This window comes from Pan troglodytes, chromosome 20 (assembly GCF_028858775.2).
Source record: "Pan troglodytes isolate AG18354 chromosome 20, NHGRI_mPanTro3-v2.0_pri, whole genome shotgun sequence".
In the NCBI taxonomy this organism is placed as follows: domain Eukaryota; kingdom Metazoa; phylum Chordata; class Mammalia; order Primates; family Hominidae; genus Pan; species Pan troglodytes.
Genome location: NC_072418.2, coordinates 17,732,363 through 17,752,020, shown reverse-complemented (window position 1 = coordinate 17,752,020; position 19,658 = coordinate 17,732,363). Strand labels below are relative to the sequence as shown.

The 19,658-nt window shown below is 45.8% G+C and overlaps 1 protein-coding gene and 1 long non-coding RNA gene across 2 annotated transcripts; one reads left to right on the top strand and one right to left on the bottom strand.

Annotated features, from left to right (window-relative positions):
• Positions 1 to 4,711: 4,711 nt before the first annotated feature.
• Positions 4,712 to 9,625, bottom strand: CASP14 (caspase 14). The gene is made up of 6 exons (XM_001159009.5): positions 9,520 to 9,625; positions 8,168 to 8,317; positions 7,841 to 8,066; positions 6,500 to 6,616; positions 6,241 to 6,344; positions 4,712 to 5,789 (listed from the first exon to the last, which is right to left on the bottom strand). Exons 1-6 carry the CDS (start codon positions 9,544 to 9,546, stop codon positions 5,685 to 5,687), a joined length of 729 nt encoding a protein of 242 aa, XP_001159009.2. The 5' UTR covers positions 9,547 to 9,625; the 3' UTR covers positions 4,712 to 5,684.
• Positions 9,626 to 11,375: 1,750 nt separating this feature from the next.
• LOC129138086 (uncharacterized) lies at positions 11,376 to 17,555 on the top strand. Its single transcript, XR_008541036.1, has 2 exons — positions 11,376 to 11,684; positions 16,964 to 17,555. It is a non-coding gene; the product is annotated as an uncharacterized LOC129138086 (long non-coding RNA).
• The last annotated feature ends 2,103 nt before the right edge of the window (positions 17,556 to 19,658 follow it).

Genomic DNA, 19,658 nt, shown 5'->3' with positions numbered 1-19,658 from the left:
AAGTATTTCTTTATAGCAGTACGAGAACAGACTAATACAACGGTAGATTTCAATGCTGGCTTATTCCATCTAGCATAATATACTTTAGGTTCATCCATGTGGTGGCAAATGGCAGAATCTCATTTATTTATTTATTTTAAAGCTGAATAACATTCCATTGTGTGCGCACACACACACATGCACACACACACAGTCTCTCTCTCTCTCTCTCTCACAGACACACACACACACACACACGCACGCACAGTCTTTTCCTTATTCATTCGTCCGTAGATGGACACTTCGATTTTTTCACATTTTGGCTATTGTGAATAATGCTTCAATGACCATGGGAGTGCAGATATCTTTACTAGATTTAATTTCATTTCCTTTGGATATATATTCAAAAAGTCTAATTGCTGGGTCATATGGTGGTCTGTTTTTTTTTTCTTTTCTTTCTTTTTTTTTTTTTTGAGACAGGATCTTGCTCTGTCACCCAGGCTGGCGCACAGAGGTGCAATCTCGGTTCACTGCGGTCTTGACTTCCTGGGCTCAAGCGATCCTCCCACCTCAGCCTCCTAAGTAGCTAGGACTACAGGCACACACCACCGCACCTAGCTAATTAAAAAAATTTTTTAGTAGAGACTAAGCCTCACTTTGTTGCCCAGGCTAGTTTAAAACTCCTGGGCTGAAGTGATTCTCCCGCCTTGGCATCCTGAGGTTACAGGCGTGAGTCACCATGCCTGGACAGTTCTGTTTTTTTATTTGATATGTCATAGTTGTACAGATTTTTGGGGTGGTGATCAAATTAGGGTAATTAGATATCCATCACCTTAAACGTTTATCTTTTCCTTGTGTTGGGAACACTGCTGTTCTTCTCCTCTTGCTATTTTGAAATATACAAATAATTACGGTTAATAATAATTTTCCTCCTGTGCTCTCGAATACAAGAACTTATTCATCCTACCTAACTGTACTTTCATACCCAGTAACCCATTTCTCTTCACGTCTTCTGCCCGCTTCCCTTCCCAGCCTCTGGTAATTACCATTCCAGTCTCTATCTTCACCAGATCTACTTTTTTAGCTTCCAGATAATGAGTGAGAACATGTGATGTTTGTCTTTCTGTGCGTGGCTGATTTTACTTAATACAGTGTCATCCAGGCTCATCCACGTTGCTGCAAATGACACGATTTTGTTCTTTATTATGGCTGAATAGTATTCTATTGTGCATATATACCGCAGTTTCTTTATCCATTCATCTATTGATAGACACTTAGGTTGATTCTATATCTTGGCTATTGTGAATAGTGCTGCAATTAACATGGCAGTGCAGATATCTCTTTGATATATTGATTTCCTTTATTTTGCATATATACCTAGGAGTGGGATTACTTGATTATTTTGTAGTTCTGTTTTTTTTTTTTTTTTGAGATGGAGTCTTGCTCTGTCGCCCAGGCTGGAGTGCAGTGGCGTGATCTCGGCTCACTGCAAGCTCTGCCTTCAGGGTTCATGCCATTCTCCTGCCTCAGCCTTCCAAGTAGCTGGGACTACAGGTGCCCGCCACCATGCCCGGCTAATTTTTTGTATTTTTAGTAGAGACGGGGTTTCACTGTGTTAGCCAGGATGGTCTCGATCTCCTGACCTCGTGATCTGCCCACCTCGGCCTCCCAAAGTGCTGGGATTACAGGTGTGAGCCACCACGCCCAGCCTCTTCCTTTTTTTTTTTTTTTTTTTTTTGAGACAGCGTCTCACTCTGTCTCCCAGGCTGGAATGCAGTGGCACGATCTCAGCTCACTGCAACCTCCGCCTCCCAGGTTCAAGCGATTTTCCTGCCTCAGCCTCTCAAGTAGCTGGTATTACAGGCGCCCACCAACATACCTGGCTAATTTTTGTATTTTTAGTAGAGACGGGGTTTCACCATGTTGGCCAGGCTGGTCTTGAACTCCCACCCTCAAGTGATCCACCCGCCTCAGCCTCCCTAAGTGCTGGGATTACAGGTGTGAGCCACCATGCCCAGCCTGTTTTTAATTTCTTTAGGAATCTCCATAGTGTTTTCCACAATGGCTGCACCATTCTATTTTCCACCAACAAAGGTTCCCTTTTCTCCACACCCTCACCAATGCTTATCTCCTATCTTTTTGATAATAGCCATCCCAACAGGTGTGAGGTGATACGTCATTGACATCAAAATTAGTATTGATAGCAAAATTGGAATTTTTGGAAAGATATTAGGATAGGGGTTGTCAAACCTTCTCTGTAAGGGGCCAAATAGTAAATAGTTTCAGCTTTGTGGGCCATATGCTGTCTGTTCTAACTACTCAACTCTACCATTGTAGGTTGAAGGCAGCCATAGCCAGTATGTAAGTGAATAAACATGCCTGTGTGCCAGCAAAGCTTTGTTGATAAAAACAAACTGCAGACTGGATCTGGTGAGTGAGACACAGTTTTCTGACCCTTATGTTTGGAGACTCCCAGAATCATTGGGTGTTTGGACCGCAGGTTGGCATGTAAGTAAGTGTATAGAGCTCAGTGCATGCATCACCCCAGATCTGTTGGCCCTTCGAACCCACCCCTGTGTTGGCCACTTGGTTTTCCATCTCCATGGATAAAACCCCGGTTACTGCCATGGCTAGATTCCTGGGTGTACCACATAAAATGACCATAGACAATTTACTTCCTAAGGTGGAGGTTCAAATGGATCAGGAATGATGTACTTATGCCAGTAGACAGGTGTCAGCTTCCCAAGTGCTCAGAGGAGAAAGGCTTTGAGGTTACACTTGAGTTCATTAGGAAAAATAGGTGTGATTGATTAGTCATGTCTGCCATGGGCACCAGGCTAGAGAGATGGCACACTTGCTAAATGTCTTTGATGCTGTAACTAGCCCACCTCCAATGTCCCTTATAGTTCTGAAAAGTGACATTTTTCTGTCTGCATACTTCCTTGGAAACATTCTGGAGATGGAACAATTATGTAAAAGATAGCCATTCAGCATGAAAGTGTGGCCTGTAACTTTACAAATTCCCAACACGTCTGTTTTTGTGAAAGAGACAGGAGCTCGGTGTGGTGGGTCACATCTGTAATCTCAGCACTTTGGGAGGCCAAGGCAAGAGGATTGCTTGAGACCAGGACTGTGAGACCAGCCTCGGCAACATAGCAAGACCCAATCTCTACCGAAAAATAAGAAAATTAGCCAGGTGTGGTGATGCACACCTGTAGTCCCAGCTACATGAGAGGCTGAGGTGGGAGGATTGCTTGAGCCCAGGAGGTCGAGGGTGCAGTGAGCTATGATGGTGCCACTGTACTCCAGCCTGGGTGGCAGAGCAAGATCTCATCTCTTAAAGAAAAAAAAAGGAAAGAAGACACAGGCTGAAGCTCCTGATTCTCCATTCATGATAGACACACCTGGGAGGAAGCCAGCCACTGGGAAAAAAGAAATTAAGTCCATAACTCCTTTCGTATCAGCCTCACGGTTTCAGCACAGAACAAAGATTTCAACACTTTCTTTCAAAGTTTGACAACTGTTTATTGAACACTCATTATGCAGATTAAGGGCTTGTTCCCTGCCCTCCAGAAGTGGTCATTTCCAGCATCTAATCCTGGGTGAGAGGGAAGGATCAATCAGAAAAAAGAGAGGAAATGGCTTTCTGGAAAAAGTAGGGGTGGGAGGTAGTGGAAGAGGGGTAAAGGGAGAGGGAGGGCCCTCCAGCTTGGGGGAAATGGTGATAGCAAAGGCTTAGAGGCAAGGGTGAGTAAGAAGACATTAGTCTTTTTGAAAGAGTGAATTCATGGTGGAAGAGATGGGAGATGGGTTTAGCTAAGTGCTGGTAGATGGCAAAATTGGAAGGGTGTGAGAGATCCTGATGTGAGCTTTGACTTTGGTCTTTATTTGATTGATTGATTGATTTTGGAGACCGGATCTCACTGTCTCACCTAGAGCTGGGATGCACTGGCATGATCATAGCTCCTTGCAGCCTCAAACTCCTGGGCTCAAGTCATCCTCCCACCTCAGCCTCCTGAGTAGCTGGGACTACAGGCATGTGCCACCATACCCAGTTAATTAATTTTTTTTTGTAGAGACAGGGTCTTGCTGTGTTGCCCAGGCTGGTCTCTTAACTCCTGGCCTTAAGTGATCCTCCCGCTTCAGACTCTCAAAGTTGGGAATACAGGTGTGAGCCACTGTCCAGTCCCCTGGTCTTTAAATAATAGGGTATGTTGTGTCTTCTTGAGTGTTCCAGGGAGATCACTGTTATAGATGGTATGGAGGACACATGAAAAGTGGGATGGAAAAGCAGAGAGGCAAGGGAGGAAGTTGGTTGCAAAGATGCAGATATGAGAAGCTGAGGACTTGAGCCTGGACAGTAACATGTCAGGGAAGAGAAGACCGGCATGAAAGTTGTTTCAAAATCAGGCTGGACTGGGCATGGTGTCTGGCGGCATATGAAGGATGCAAGAAGAGAGGGGTCATAGATTGACTGCAGAAATCTGAACCTGGGATCTGAGGTTGAGGATACCAGGGAACGCTTGAAGGAGTAACCGGGAAGAAAAGCCCTGAGTTTTTAGTGACGCTGGATGTGCCCGTAGGTTACTTGACCAGGAAAGGTCAAAGCTGGGGATGGAGAGATACAGGCTGTAGAGTTGGAAGATAGTGAAGCCGATCTCACTTCCAGCCTGGTGCTGCAAGGTTACCTGGAGGTAACCTTGGCTGGTGGTTATTGAAAATTTCTAGAAACTTCCAGAAAGCTCCTACCTTGGAGGTAGGGAAAATTTTTATTAGTCATCTTCACTAATTAGAAAAGTTTTCAGACGGATCAAGATTTAGCAGGTTGTGGAAAAGAGGCTGGGCTGGAAGTCAAACCTTGTCCTTGCCTCTGTCTTACTGTATTGCATTTGACAAATTATTTAACCTCTCTGGTTATGAGAGGTTAAATATTATATTGTCTGCAAAAGAGCAAGGTGACAACAGGGAATTTGCCATAGCTCCAACACGCTCTCATTTAGAGTAATTGAATGCAAGAATAGTTGAATAGATGGATTTTCTTGGAGAGAGGGCAGAGTCCAGGGTTTCAGGGGAGGGGTGTTAGGAGGAAGAGATCCAGAAAGGAGGAGACAACTTTATTATCTAGAGAGGCCATGAGCTAGGAAGAGAACGGAGTTAGGACACCAACTTGCCAGCCAAGGAGGAGTGGTTTTGGAGAGAAAGAATGGTTCTTACCTTACTAACTCGCCAGGGTAAAGGAAAGAACTGGAAGTTGGGAATGCATTGGCCTCAGGAGGAGGTTTTACCTCCAAGTGAGATGCAGGAGCCAGCAGAGGTTGGATTGGGGTAGGAGGGGATGAGTGGGCTTTGGTTTGTCTATGGAAAATCTTGAGCTTTATCCAGTTTCTGCTTCATGGGAGAAAGAAGACCACAGGAACAGAAAGTGGGATAAGTGAATGCACTCTTAGGTCTCTTAGGTTGCGTTAATAAAGATAGAAATTCCAGCCTGAGGGAGGTGATGTTAATGTTGCCACCATGCCTTATGCTAAGTTTTGGCTGGCTTGCTCTGAGAAGGACAGGAGGACCTGCATGAAGGGTGTGAAGAAAAAGAAACTGGGTGCCATTTAGCCTTGGGAAGAGATCTTGGGGAGAGGTAAGAGCTGCCTCTAAATTTCTGTGAGACAGAAAGAATGCTGGAAGGAAAGCTCCTCCCGGTCTTTCTACTTCTACTGCAGATACAGCCGTTTCCGGAGGGTGCTTTGGATTTCAGGGTTCGTTTTCCTTGCTTTTCCTTCCTGAACCAGCTCTGCTTCTGCCATCCGCCGGGTCACCTGCAGCAACAGGTGTGGTGAGCTTGGAGGAGTCAGTGTCATGGACTTATGGGGGGAGGGTTAGGGAACGGGGCAGGTGGGTATTCTTGTCCTAAGATGAGAGACCTTTATGGCCTCCTCCTATACCATAGTTTGTATGGAATCCTTGGCTGGGCATTTTTTTAATAATTTGCAATAAAAACATATAAACATTAAAAGAAAACAGTTTGCCCAAACATTGTTTATATCCAAGGGGGGTTTGTTTATAGAAATTTATCTCCCATACTGTGGCTTTTAAGAGTCCCTACATTTGGGAAAGTTGTTGGAAAGTGGGCTTCTTAGTTTCTGTATTGAGATCTGGGTTGGATTTGGAGCTGAGGGAAATGGAGAGGGGTTAGGAGGAGGCTCAGCCCCCTCCGCCTGCACCCTTCTTGGCCTGGGCGGTGGTCCCAGCTACCTTTTGTCAACTCACCTCTGTCAGAAGTTCCAAGATATGTCCTTTCCTCTTCGTGAACACATCCACCAGGGTCTGGATAAAGCATGAGCCTTTCTGATCATGTCGGTAGGCGATGTATCCTGGGAATTCCAGAGAGGTGGGTTCGGGGGAGCTTCAGAGGGTAGGTAGAGGGGATCCTGGAAGGGCGTGGGTCCTGGAGGAGAGGTTCAGGAGTTGGGAGTGGCAGGAGAGGGGGAAGAGCAGAGGGATCCCTGGGCCAGCTGGGAGCTCATACCCTCTACCGTGGAATAAACATGCAGGGCATCTGTGTATGTTGGGATGGTTTGCGGGCTGTCTTTGATGACCATCATAATCTCATCTCCACCTACTGTTTCACCGGGGTCCCTTTGTTCTGAAACAACAGAAGAGGAGGAGGCAAAGTCAGAGAGAAAGGTAAGGAAAGGGGCTGGGCAGGGTGGCTCACACCTGTACTCCCAGCGTTTGGGGGGCTGAAGCAGGAGGATCACTTGAACCTGGGAGTTTGAGGCTGCAGTGAGCCATGATTGCACCACTATACTCTAGCCTGGGAGACAGAGCGAGAAGTCGCCTCTTAAAAAGAAAGGTAAGGGCTGGGCACGGTGGCTCACACCTGTAATCCCAGCACTTTGGGAGGCTGAGGAGGGCAGATCCCCTGAGGTCAGGAGTTTGAGACCAGCCTGACCAACATGGTCAAATCCCATCTCTACTAAAAATACAAAAATTAGCCGGGCATGGTGGCGTGCACCTGTAATCCCAGCTACTTGGGAGGCTGAGGCAGAAGAATTGCTTGAACCTGGGAGGTGGAGGTTGCAGTGAGCCAAGATTGTGCCATCACACTCCAGCCTGGGTGACAGAGCAAGACTCCGTCTAAAAACAAACAAACAAACAAACAAACAAACAAACAAAAAACAAAAAAAGGATGGTTTTGTGGTATGCCATGTGCAGTGGGGCTTTTTAATTTAATTTAACTTTTTAGAGACAGGGGCTTGCTTTGTTGCCCAGGCTGGAGTGCAATGGTGTAATCATAGCTCACTGCAGCCTCTTAACTCCTGGGCTCAAGTGATCCTCCTACTTCAGCCTCCTGAGTAGCTAGGACCACAGGCCCATGCCACCATGCCCTTGGCTAATCTTTAATATTTTTCATAGAGCTGGGTTCTTGTTACATTGCTCAGAAGCTAGTCTTGAACTCCTGGCCTCAAAAAATCTTCCCGCCTGGGCCTCCCAAAGTACTGGAATTACAGGCATGAGCCATGGTGCCTGGCTTCAGCTGGGGCTTTGGATCTGGGACTGGCTTGGATAAAAACACAGACTTGGTTGGGCATGATGGGAGGCTGAGGCAGGAGGATTGCTTGAGCTCAGGAGTTTGAGACCAGCCTGGGCAACATAATCAGACCCTGTCTACAAAAATTAGCCTGACATAGTGGCGGGAGCCTGTAGTCTCAGCTACTCAGGAGGCTGAGGCAGGAGGACGGCTGGAGCCTGGGAGATGGAGATTGCAGTGAGTTGAGATTCTGCCACTGCATTCCAGCCTGGGTGCTGTCTCAAAAAACAAAACAGAAACAAACCACAGACTCTGTGCTCTTGGATCTGTCCCCACCTCCTCGACAGGCCTGTATGATGTACACCTTGGGCTTAGCTCGCAGGGCCTGGCAGTTCTTGTTGTTCAGGGCCTCGAAGAGATTCTCCAGCTTGACCATCTCCCCATCTTCTCCCTTGAGGAAGCCTTCCCTCCCGTGAGCCATGAGTACCACGAAGGCACAACTGACGGGATCTTCCCGGGAATCGATGGCCTGCTGGAATTTTTCCAGCTCTTCCTGGAATTGCTGGAGTGAGAGGAAGAAGCAGACTCAGCTGGGTCCCCATCGCCTACACCTCCAACCTAGTACCTTTCCCCCAAACAGGCCTGGAGTAGGCACCCCAATACCTGGGCAGTGGGGTCTCTTTGCATGGTGCTTTCGAATCTCAGCTGCCGAAACATGTGTTCCAGAGCATCCAGGTCTTCTTCAGAACCTTCCCGGGCTTTGGTGACACACAGTGTTAGGGCCAGGCGGGCACCTGACATATCATATTTCTCCTGGGCCAAGAGAGGACAGAAATCAGCATGGAGAGGTTCAAGGAGAAGCAGATGTAGTCAAAAGAGGCATGCAGGCTGGGTGTGGTGGCTCATGCCTGTGATCCCAGCACTTTGGGAGGCCGAGGTGGGAGGATTGCTTGAGCCCAAGAGTTCGAGACCAGCCTGGGCAACATAGTGAGACTCTGTCTCTACAAAAAATGAAAAATATAGCTGGGTGTGCTGCTGTGCACCTGTGGTCCCAGCTACTTTGGAGGCTGAAGTGGGAGGATTGCTTGAGCCTGGGAAGTTGAGGCTGCAGTGAACTATGATCTTGTCACTGCACTCCAGCCTGGGCAATAAGTGAGACCCTGTCTCAAAAACGAACAAACAAAACAAGAGAGGCTTGGGCTTAGGGTTGCCAGGTATAATAGAAGATGCTCAGGTACACTTAAATTTCAAATAAAAACCAAGTACCTTTTTAGTATAAGTATATCCCAAATATTGCATGGGATATACTTATACTACATAATTATTTGTTGTTGATGTGAAATTCAAATCGAATTGGGTGTCCTTTATTTTTAGTTCCCAAATACAGCAACCCAACCTGGGGTCCAGCTCTGTTCTAGCTTGGTATGAACTTGGGGAAGTCACTGCTCCCATCTGAGCCTCAGTTTCCAAATGTAAACAATGAGTGTGTGCGTGATTTTGAAGATCCCTTCCAGTTGTCGTATTTTGTGGATTTGCAGGTCTCCTCATCCTCCCCAAGAGTGTTCTGAGCATTCCTCTATTACCTCCTCACTTGCAGAGGTCTCAGAGTTTCTGAAGCTAATACTGAGATCCTGTCTGAGGAAGAAGAATATTGGGGGTCAACAGTTCTTTCCAGAACAGAAGCAGCATACTGAGCACCCCAGTGGTAAGAACTTCATCTTTTAAAAAATGAATATGAAATTGTTTATTGCAGGACTTCTCAGAACCTTTAATGTGTTGAGAAGAACTTGATCTTTGGAGACAGATGTAGCTGTGTTTGACTGCCCCCACCACCCAACCCAACTTCGGTTCCATCTCTGAGTCTTTTTTTTGCTGTTTGATTGACTACGAAGTACCTCCTGGCTCTGAGTTCAGGTCATGATTTTTTCAGTCCCTCCACTCTTTCCAAAACATTAAGATCCTCACCTTCCTTCTCCCCATATGATCACCCTCCCCTCAACCTGCACCCAGCCTACCTCTTCCAAAGACCGCGGATTGCTCATTTCTCCTTTGGTTGTGAGCCCCGGCTCTCAGCACCCTTGTCTGATCCTTGGAGTCAAGAGAAGATAGGTTAAAGGTCTCTAAAGGGAGGCCGAGGGGCTCAGGGGACAAACTGGCTTATGTATCTGGATTTTTGAGACCAAATAGCACTCAAGTGGTGGGGATTTGGTCCGTGGACAGATCTGGGCAATAGATGATAATCCATGAAGTAGTAATATATCACCCCTAGAATGACAATTTCATGATGTCTTCCATTTCTGGATGTCTTCTTCAGAACTGCTGAGCCTACCCCACAATGTCCCCCACCCCGCCCCCAAAAACTTCCTATGTCTCCCATGGGTCATTCACCAGCTTGTGGTGGACTGAACTTCCCCTGAAAGCCCTGGAATGAGGAGCAGGGCAAGTGACCCATGTGTTTCCCTCTTCTACCTAGGAGATGATGGGCTGGGGAAGCCATCTCAAAGAGATGCCTTGGAGGAGCGTTTAAAGGAGAATGTCATCGAAGTGGGGAATGCAACTTTGATATTATCTCACTGGGTCTCCAATACGAAGGGGTCAATCCACCTCCCTTGCTCTTCCTTGAGTCTGAATGTCTGTCCACATTCTCCATTCTCATCTCTGAGTCCTGTTCTCTTCTCTGGCTGCACAGACAGACTTTTGTCATACTCTTGGCATTTCCCCATCTCTTTGCCTTTTCTTACGCTTTCTCCTCAGTAGGGAATGCTTTTTGCTTTTTTTTTTTTGAGACAGAATCTCACTCTGTCACCCAGGCTGCCTGGGGTGCAGTGGCATGATCTCGGCTCACTGCAACCTCTGCCTCCTGGGTACAAGTGATGATCCTGCCTCAGCCTCCCGAGTAGCTGGGACTACAGGTACGCGCCACCACGCCTGGCTAATTTTATTGTATTTTTAGTAGAGACGGGGTTTCACTGTGTTAGCCAGGATGGTCTTGATCTCCTGACCTTGTGATCTGCCCACCTCGGCCTCCCAAAGTACTGGGATTATAGGTGTGAGCCACTGCACCCCGCCGGGAATGCTTCTTTTTTTTTCTATCTAGATCCTTCTCTGACAATTTTGGTGGCATAATATCTGCTATGCCTTCCCCCATCAACCATCCATTCATCTATGTTTTTATCCATCTATCTATCCAGTCACCCATCAATTCATTCATCTATCCATCTACCATCTATCCATTAATTCATCATCTATCCATCCATTCACCCACTCACCCATCCATCTATTCATCTGTCCATCTACTTATCTATTAATCAGTCATCCCATCCACCCATCCTTCCACCCGCGCATCTATCTAGTCATCCATCAATCCAATTTAACATCCATCCTTTTATTCATCAACCCATCCACCAATTTATCTTTCCACTTACCTATCTATCCACTCATCCATCCATCCATCCACCCACTCACACATCTATTCATCCATCTGTCTACCCATCTATTAATCAGTCATCCCATATACCCGTTCATTCTTCCATCAACCCATATATCTACCCATCCATCTATCCATCTATCTATCCATCCACTTATCCATCCAACCACTCATTCATTCATCCATCCATCCATCTATTCATCCATTATCTCTCTCTGTCTTCCATCCCTCCATCTATTTTATCTTCCAACTGTCCCTCCATCTAGCCCTCCTTCTATCCATTCCTTCATCCATCATCTCTATCTTCCATCTATCCATCCACCTATTTACTTATCCATTTACCCACCCACCCACCCATCCATCCATCCACCCACCCACCCACCTACCCAGCAAATATTTTCTGGGTATCTATTATGTGTTATGCACTTAGAATCCATTAAGTAAGACAGACATGCTCCATGACCTTCTGTCCTTCTGTAACTCTAGTCTGTGACAAAAATGAATATTAAATCACACACACACACACACACACACACACACACACACACAGCAAGTGCTGTGACGAAAGAGGAACCAAAGATTGTGAGGGAGGAAGTGGAAGGAGCATAGCCCTGGAGCCAGAACCAAATCCTGCCTCAGTCCCTTCCCAGCTGTGTGACCTTCGGCATCTCACTATCCTCTCTGAGACTCAATTTTCCCATCCGCAAAGGACCTGGGGAGAGCTCTAGGTGCTTAACAGCAATGGCGACCCAGGTAGGTTTTATGATCCCTCTTGACCTCCTGGAACTTTCCTCTTCCTTCTCTGGACTCTCACAGCTCTGCTTGCTCCTACTTGAATTACAGCAGTGTTTTTGATTCTTACTCTCATGGCTGAACTGGCAGCTCAGTTTTCAGGACTGAAAGCCTGACTTCATTATCTCTGTCTCCATCACGGCCAACAGTGTGGCAGGGAGCACAGAGGTGGTGTTGGAGAGAATTTGCTGAGTATACAAATAAGAAAAAAATGAACAGATGAAAAGAAAGAGGGGATGGATGGAAATTTCTTCCATTCTGCCAAAACTGGCCAGAGCGTTAATTCATGAAGGGAGAGGGAGCGTGTGTGTGTATGTGCATGTGTGTGTGTGTGTGTGTGTGTGAGAGAGAGAGAGAGAGAGAGATAGAGAGAGAGAGAGAGGCTAATATCCACCAAATCACTTACCGACTCTAGAGGCAGCTGTTCCTCAAGGCCAAGTTCAATCTCACTACTCTCCTAGTTGCTAATACTGAGCTGGGCACCGAGGAGGAGTCAGGCCCACGTACTGATCTTGGAGAAGGGGCTGACAGTGTGGAATCTCCCGGGGTTTCTCCTGAGAGGCCTGGTCTATGAATCGGGTGGCACAATCACCTGGCCCTTTATTGTCAGTGAGTTTTCTGTCACTCAAGAAACCTCATGACACACCCTTGGCACACAGCTGTGGTGTGGAAATGGAGCCAACGCCAATGGGATGAGTGATCGCAAGGCTGAGGGGACTCCCTCTGGCAAAGGTGGCCTAGGCAGAGAGTCTAAATGAGTCAGATGTCTGTGCCAGCCCAGCCACAACCTCTCCCAACCCCCATCCCATAGCCAGCCCATCTGGTTATTACCATCATCATTATGCCTAGTTTTTTCATCTCACCTTCCACTGTGTAGATAACACCGACTTCACTTACTTATTATCTCATCGAGTCTTCAAGAGTCTAGACAGATCAGTATTTTTGCTCCCATTTTGCAGATGGAGAAACTGAGGCTCATAGAGGTGAAATGACTGCCCAAGGTCAGCAATTGGCACAGTTGGCATTCAACCCTATAAGGGGTGAGGTGTGGTGGGTCACGTCTGTAGTCCCAGCGCCTTGGGAGGCCAAGGCAGGAGGATCGCTTGAGGTGAGGAGTTTGAGACCAGCCAGGGCATAGTGAGACCCTGTCACTAAAAAAAAAATAATAATAAAAATGATGGCATATACCTATAGTCCTAGCTACTCAGGATGCTGAGGTAGGAGGCTGGCTTGAGCCTAGGAGTTTGAGGCTACAGCGAGCTAAGACTGTGCCTCTGCACTCCAGCCTGGGTGACAGAGCAAGACTCTGTCTTAAATATAAAAACAAACAAACAACCCCTAAAAGGTTCCAGCCCAGTTGCCTTAACTGATGCATCACGATGATTCCTCTCTTCCTCCTCCTCTTATTATTTTTCAGCCATTTTGTTTCATTTTATTTCTTATGTTAATAGTGAAACCAAAGGTGAACCTGATTAAGCCCTCCAGACTTAATCTGCCTTGCTTTTAATTGCTTACTTACTTTTAATTGCTTACTTATAGTTGATCTTAAAAGCGCCACTAGCAAGTCATGTAGCCAAATAATGCATAACTAAACTCCCACTGGCTTCCTTACAGATGACATTTTTGTCTGTGGGACACTATGGTAATGGGTGCTTAAAGTTGTTTTTCAGGAACTAGGTAGGAGGCAGCTCTTGTTTAGTTTAAGCCAGTGGAGATCACTGACCCTTCATCTGCACCTATGTGGGTAGCTGATATCAGAGGGCCGTAAACTCCACCTTCAGATCATGCTAAATGCTATTTTTTGCACAAACGTCCTATCTAAAGCCATGTAGCTCAACCACGTTGCTCAGAAATCCTGATTACCTCCCCTTCCCTACCTGCCAGTCACCTTTCTCCGTACTTTAGGCCACCCCGTTTTCTATCCCATAAGTACCCTCAAACCCTATTTTTGGGGAGGAGAATTTGAGACCTGTTTTACCACCTCGTCGCTTAATTGCCTCATGAATGAACTCTTTCTCTTCTGCAAAATCTGTCATTACATTGATTGGCTTGCTGCACAGAGGAAGAATAAACTTGGTTCGGTAGCAACAGCTTAAATGAGATATAATTTACGTATTATACAATTCACCCACCTGAAGTGTGCAATCCAGTGGGTTTCAATATATTCACAGTGATGCAACCATTGCGTCAGTTCATTCTGGAACATTTTGTTTTTTCTTTTTTTGGAGACAAGATCTTGATCTGTCACCCAGGCTGGAGTGCAGTGGAGCGATCACAGCTCACTGCAGCTTAAAACTCCTGGGCTCATTCGATCCTTCCACCTCAGCCTCCTGGGCAGCTGGGACTACAGGTGTGCACGTACATGCCTTGTTACTTTTTTCCTTAAGATTTTTTGTAGAGACAAAGTCTTGCTATGTTGCCCAGGCTGGTCTCGAACTTCTGGCCTCAAGGGATCCTCCCCACTCGGCCTCCCAAAGTGTGAGATTACAGGCGTGGGCCACCACACCTGGCTCATTTTAGAACATTTTTATCACCCCCCCCAAAAGAATCCAAGTACCCTTTAGCTATCACTCCCAATCTCTCCATACATCCCAGCCTTAGGCAACCACTAGCCGAGTTTCTGTCTCTGCAGGTTTCCCTGTTCTGGATATTTCACAGAAATAGAATCATACACTGTGTGATTTTTGTGTCTGGCTTCTTTCATTCAGCATGATGTTTTCAAGAACAGTATTGCGGGGATGTTGGTTTGTTGTCTCCTGTTTCATTTTGTTTTGGTTTTTAGAGAGCCAAGTGTTAGATGTCTTTCAGCAAACCACTGCAGACACTTCCATTCCAATTCCTTCCCCTAAGATCCAGCCTTCTTAGCTGACCAGATCCTATAAATCAATGAGATTTCAAGGAGGAGGAAGATAGCATCCACATGGTAGCATATATTAGAACTTCATCCCTTTTTCTGACTGAATAATAGTCCATTGTACAGATATATCTCATTTTGTTTATTTATTCATCTGTGGAGGAACATTTCAGTTGTGTTAGGCTTTTGGCTATTTGAAGGATGCTGTTATACATATTTATGTACAAGTTTTATGTGGATTTTTTTTTGAGACAGGGTCTCACTAAGTTGCCCAGGCTGGAGTGCAATGGTATGATCTCAACTCACTACAACCTCTGCTTCCCGGACTCAAGCAATTCTCCAGCCGCAGCCTCCCCAGTAGCTGGGACTACAGGCGTGCACCACCATGCCACGCTAATTTTTTGTGTGTTTTTTATAGAAACTGGGTTTTGCCATGTTGCCCAGCTGGTGTTAAACTCCTGAGCTGAAAACGATCCACCTGCTTGGGCCTCCCAAAGTGCTGGGATTACAGGCGTGAGCCACCACGCTTAGCCTGATGCATGTTTTAATTCCATTCCTAGTAGTGCAACTTTCTAGCAATACAGAAATGTTTTTTTTTAGCAAAACTGGCCCGTTCTCATCCTTCCAATTCTTCCCTTTGCTTCCAGGTAGCCCAGGCACAAGACTGAGCAATTTCCCTTCAGTTCCTATTGCCGCATTGACTTACACACATTCGCAGTGTTAGTTACATAGGTGGGCCCATTCTACAAAATTGTCCTGTTACTTGCCTTGTTCACCGAATTATATGTCTGGGTCATCTTTCCATGTTAGCACATATGGAACAAACTCAATTTTTTTGTGTTCTTTAAACAACTATTGAGAATAACCTATGTGAAGAAAAGTGCGCGACTCTTTTTTTTTCTTTCTTTTTTTTTTTTTGAGACGAAGTCTTGCTCTGTCACCCAGGCTGGAGTGCAGTGGCGTGATCTTGGCTCACTGCAACCTCTGCCTTCCGGGTTCATGCCATTCTCCTGCCTCAGCCTCGCGAGTAGCTGGGATTACAGGCACTCACTACCACACCTGGCTAATTTTTGTATTTTTAGTGGAGATGGGGTTTCACCATGTTGGTCAGGCTGGTCTCGAACTCCTGACCTTGTGATCTGTCCCTCTTGGCCTCCCAAAGTGCTGGGATGACAGGCATGAGCCACCGCGCCCGGCCTAGTGCGCAACTCTTAAATGTGCAGCTTGATAATTTTTTTCAAACTGAACATATCCACGTGACCGACAATTCAGTGGTGCTATTGAATCAATTCTGCAATGGCATAAAAAGTACACACTTTTCACTAAAAGAGAAACAAAACCCAGGAAAACACCAAATTAAACTGGACATAACATCCTACACTTACCCCATGCCAAAATTTTAGCTAAAGCATGCTTTTGCTGTCTTCTTCCTCCTTGAAATCTCATTGTTTGACAGGGTCTGGTCCGTTAAGAAAGTTGGATCTTAGGGGAATCAGTCAGGACTCGGAGTGTTTGCAATGATGTGTTGGAAGATGTCTAACACTTGGCTCTCTAAAAACAAGACAAAATGAAGCCAAAAAACCACAACAAATCAACATCCCCCAATACTATTCAGCCATAAAAAGAATGAGATCCTGTCATTTGTGGTAACATGGATGGAACTGGAGGACAGTATGTTAGGTGAAATAAGCTAGAAACAGAAAGTTAAACAGCACATGTTCTCATTCATGTGTGGAAGCTAAATAAGTTGATTTTGTAAAAGCAAAAAGTGGAACAGAGGATGTTAGAGGCTGGGAATGGTAGGGGGAAGAGAGGATAGGGAGAGATTTGTTAAAGGATACAAAATTACAGCTAGTGCTGTTCACAACAGCAAAAACATGGAATCAACCTAGGCGCCCATCAACAGTGGACTGGATAAAGAAACGTGTTATATATATATGTGTGTGTGTGTGTGTGTGTATGTGTGTATATGGTGTATATATATATGGTGTGTGTATATATACCATGGAATACTATGCAGCCATAGAAAATAACAAAATCATGGTTGGGTGCATGGCTCATGCCTGTAATCCCAGCACTTTGGGAGGCCAAGGTGGGTGGATCACCTGAGGTCAGGAGTTTGACAACAGCCTGGCCAACATGGTGAAACCTCATCTCTACTAAAAATACAAAAATTAGCCAGGCGTGGTGGCGCATGCCTGTAATCCCAGCTACTGGGGAGGCTGAGGCAGGAGAATTGCTTGAACCCAGGAGGCAGAGGCTACAGTGAGCCAAGACCGTGCCACTGCACTCCAGCCTGGGCGATAGAGCAACACTCTGCCTCAAAAAAAAAAAAAAAAAAAGAAAAAGAAAAGAAAAGAAAACAACAAAATCATGTCGTTTGCAGCAAAATGGATGCAGCTGGAGGCCATTATCCTAAGCGAATTAATGCAGGAACAGAAAACCAACCACCACATGTTCTCACTTATAAGTGGGAGCAAAACATTGACTACTCGTGGACATGAAGATGGAAACAATAGACACTGGTGACTACTAGAGGGAGGAGGGCAGGAGAGGGGGTGAGGGTTGAAAAACTACCTACTGTGTCCTGTGCTCACTACTTGAGTGATGGGATCATTCATACAGCAAACCTTAGCATCATGTAGTGTAGCCACTGATATGGTCTGGCTCTGTGTCCCTACTCAAATCTCATCTTGAATTGTAATCTGAATTGTAATCCCCAGGTATTGGGGGAGGGACATCGTGGGAGGTGATTGGATCATGGGGCCAGTTGTCCCATGCTGTTCTCGTGATAGTGAGTGAGTTGTCCTGAAATCTCATGATTTTATAAGGGGCTTTTCCCACTTTGCTCTTCACTTCTCTCTCCTGCTACCACGTAAGACGTGCTTCTTCCCCTTCTGCCATGATTGTAAGTTTCCTGAGGCCTCCCCGGCCATGGGGAACTGTAAGTCAATTAAACCTCTTTCCTTTATAAGTTACCCAGTCTTGGGTATTTCTTTATAGAGTATAAAAATGGATTAATAAACTCATGTAACAAATATGCACATGTACCACCGAATTTAAAATAAAAATTGAAAAAGAAAGATAAAGGTAACTTCAAAATGGTAGAAACATTTTATGGCATTTTTACTTGCCCTTGTCCCCAGCTCTATCTCCCCACCAAAAAATACAGCTAGGTAGGAAGAATAAGTTCTAGTGTTCTACAGCACTGTAGGGTAACTACAGTAAACAATAATATATTACATAGTTTCAAATAGCTAGAAGGAGAATATTGCATGCTCCCAACACAAAGAAATGATAAGTGTTTGAGATGATCGACATGTCAATTACCCTGATCTGATTACTGTATGTCATATGCCTCAAAACATCACTATGTACTCCATGAATATGTACAATTATTATGTGTCAATTAAAAAATAAAGAGGATGGCCAGGCGTGGTGGCTCACATCTGTAATCCCAGCACTTTGGGAGGCCGAAGCCAGCGGATCACTGGAGGTCAGAGTCTGACACCAGCCTGACCAACATGATAAAACCCCATCTCTACTAAAAATACAAAAATGTGCCAGGTGTGGTGGTATGCATCTGTAATCCCAGCTACTTGGGAGGCTGAGGCAGGAGAATTGCTTGAACCTGGTAGACAGAGGCTGCAGTGAGCCAAGATTGCACCATTGCACTCCAGCCTGGGCGAGAAAAGCAAAACTCCGTTAAAAAAAAAAAAGAAAGAAAGGAAAACGAAAAAACCTCCCAAACAATAAAAAGCAAAAAATGTCCTCATTTGTAATGTTGCTAATTTCCATGATGTATTCACTCTTGCTGTAGCTGATTTCAAGTTACAAACATGGCATCACTGAATGCAGAGTTGGGAAGAACTAGCCTTGGATTAGCCCAGGATTGAAAGGGCATTTCTGAGGCAGCCCCTGCCCCTGCGTGGAGGCAGGTGGGTTTAGACTGCCCAGTTCTTGGGTTGAAGGCTGTGCTTGAGTGTTTCATTTGGAACCAGGCACACAGTGAGAGCCCAAGAAGGAAGAACTGGGTGGATGAGTGTACTGGGATGCCCAGTTTAGTTTTGTCTCCTAAAATGGAGGTTGGCAGAGATGGTTCCTCATGAATTTCTCCTCAGTCCAATGATGATGAAATGTCGGGAGATCCTGGCTCCTCTGATGAGACACATATTTACACAGTATCAGTATGTGGGAGAATGTGTCACCATGGGCTGGAGTACTTGTGAGTTAACTAATTAAGTAATTAAATTGATTAATTATATTAATCAGAGTTATCTGGCAACTGGCTGGTCCAAGAAAGGCAACCTGGTGTAAGGACTCCATGGAGGAATGCATGCATTGACTCCCAAAGTGGTTACAGGGTTACAAGTTGGCTTCATAGAGGAGGTATATGTCACCTGAGACTTGAGGAATGAGTAGGTGCTTTTCAGGTGGGCATGTGGGAGAGGTAGCCAGTGCAGAGGGGTCCCAACATGGGGAAATAGCAGAGGTGAATGAGTGAGCTTGGTGAATGCAAGGCACCATGTCTGTTTCCACATGGCCAGAGAATTAAGTGTAAGAGACGGTGGTGAGAGTTAGTCCAGGTGGTGAGAGGTGAGTTCAGGTGATGGGAGATGAGTCTAGATGATGGGAGATGGGTCTAGGTGGTGAGAGATGAGTCTAGGTGGTGAGAAGTGATTCCAGGTGGTGAGAAGTGATTCCAGGTTGTGAGAGATGAGTCCGAGTGGTGCGAGGTGAATCTAGGTGGTGAGAGATGAGTCTAGGTGTTGAGAGGTTAGTCCAGGTGAAAGGTGAGTCCAGATGGTGAGATATGAGTCCAGGGTGTGAGAGGTGAGTCTAGGGGGTGAGAGGTGAGTCCAAGTGGTGGGAGGTAAGTCCAGGTGAGAGGTGAGTCCCGGTGTTAAGAGGTGACTCCAGGTGAGAGATGAGTCCAGAAGGTGAGAGGTGAGGTGAGTCCAGGTGGGCTAGTCCAGGTGTTGAGAAGTGAGTACAGCTGGTGAGAGATGAGTTCAGGTGAGAGATGAGTTCAGTTGAGATGTGAGTCCAGGTGGTAAGAGATGAGTCCAGTGAGAGGTGAG

Bases quoted from the DNA above. Each gene is read 5' to 3' on its own strand.
- CASP14 (XM_001159009.5), bottom strand. From the start codon at position 9,546: ATGAGCAATCCGCGGTCTTTGGAAGAG. The intron at 8,067-8,167 runs GTATTGGGGTGC...CTCTCACTCCAG, and splicing joins AAAGAGACCCCACTGCCCAG to CAATTCCAGGAAGAGCTGGA. The intron at 6,345-6,499 runs GTATGAGCTCCC...TGGAATTCCCAG, and splicing joins TGTTTATTCCACGGTAGAGG to GATACATCGCCTACCGACAT.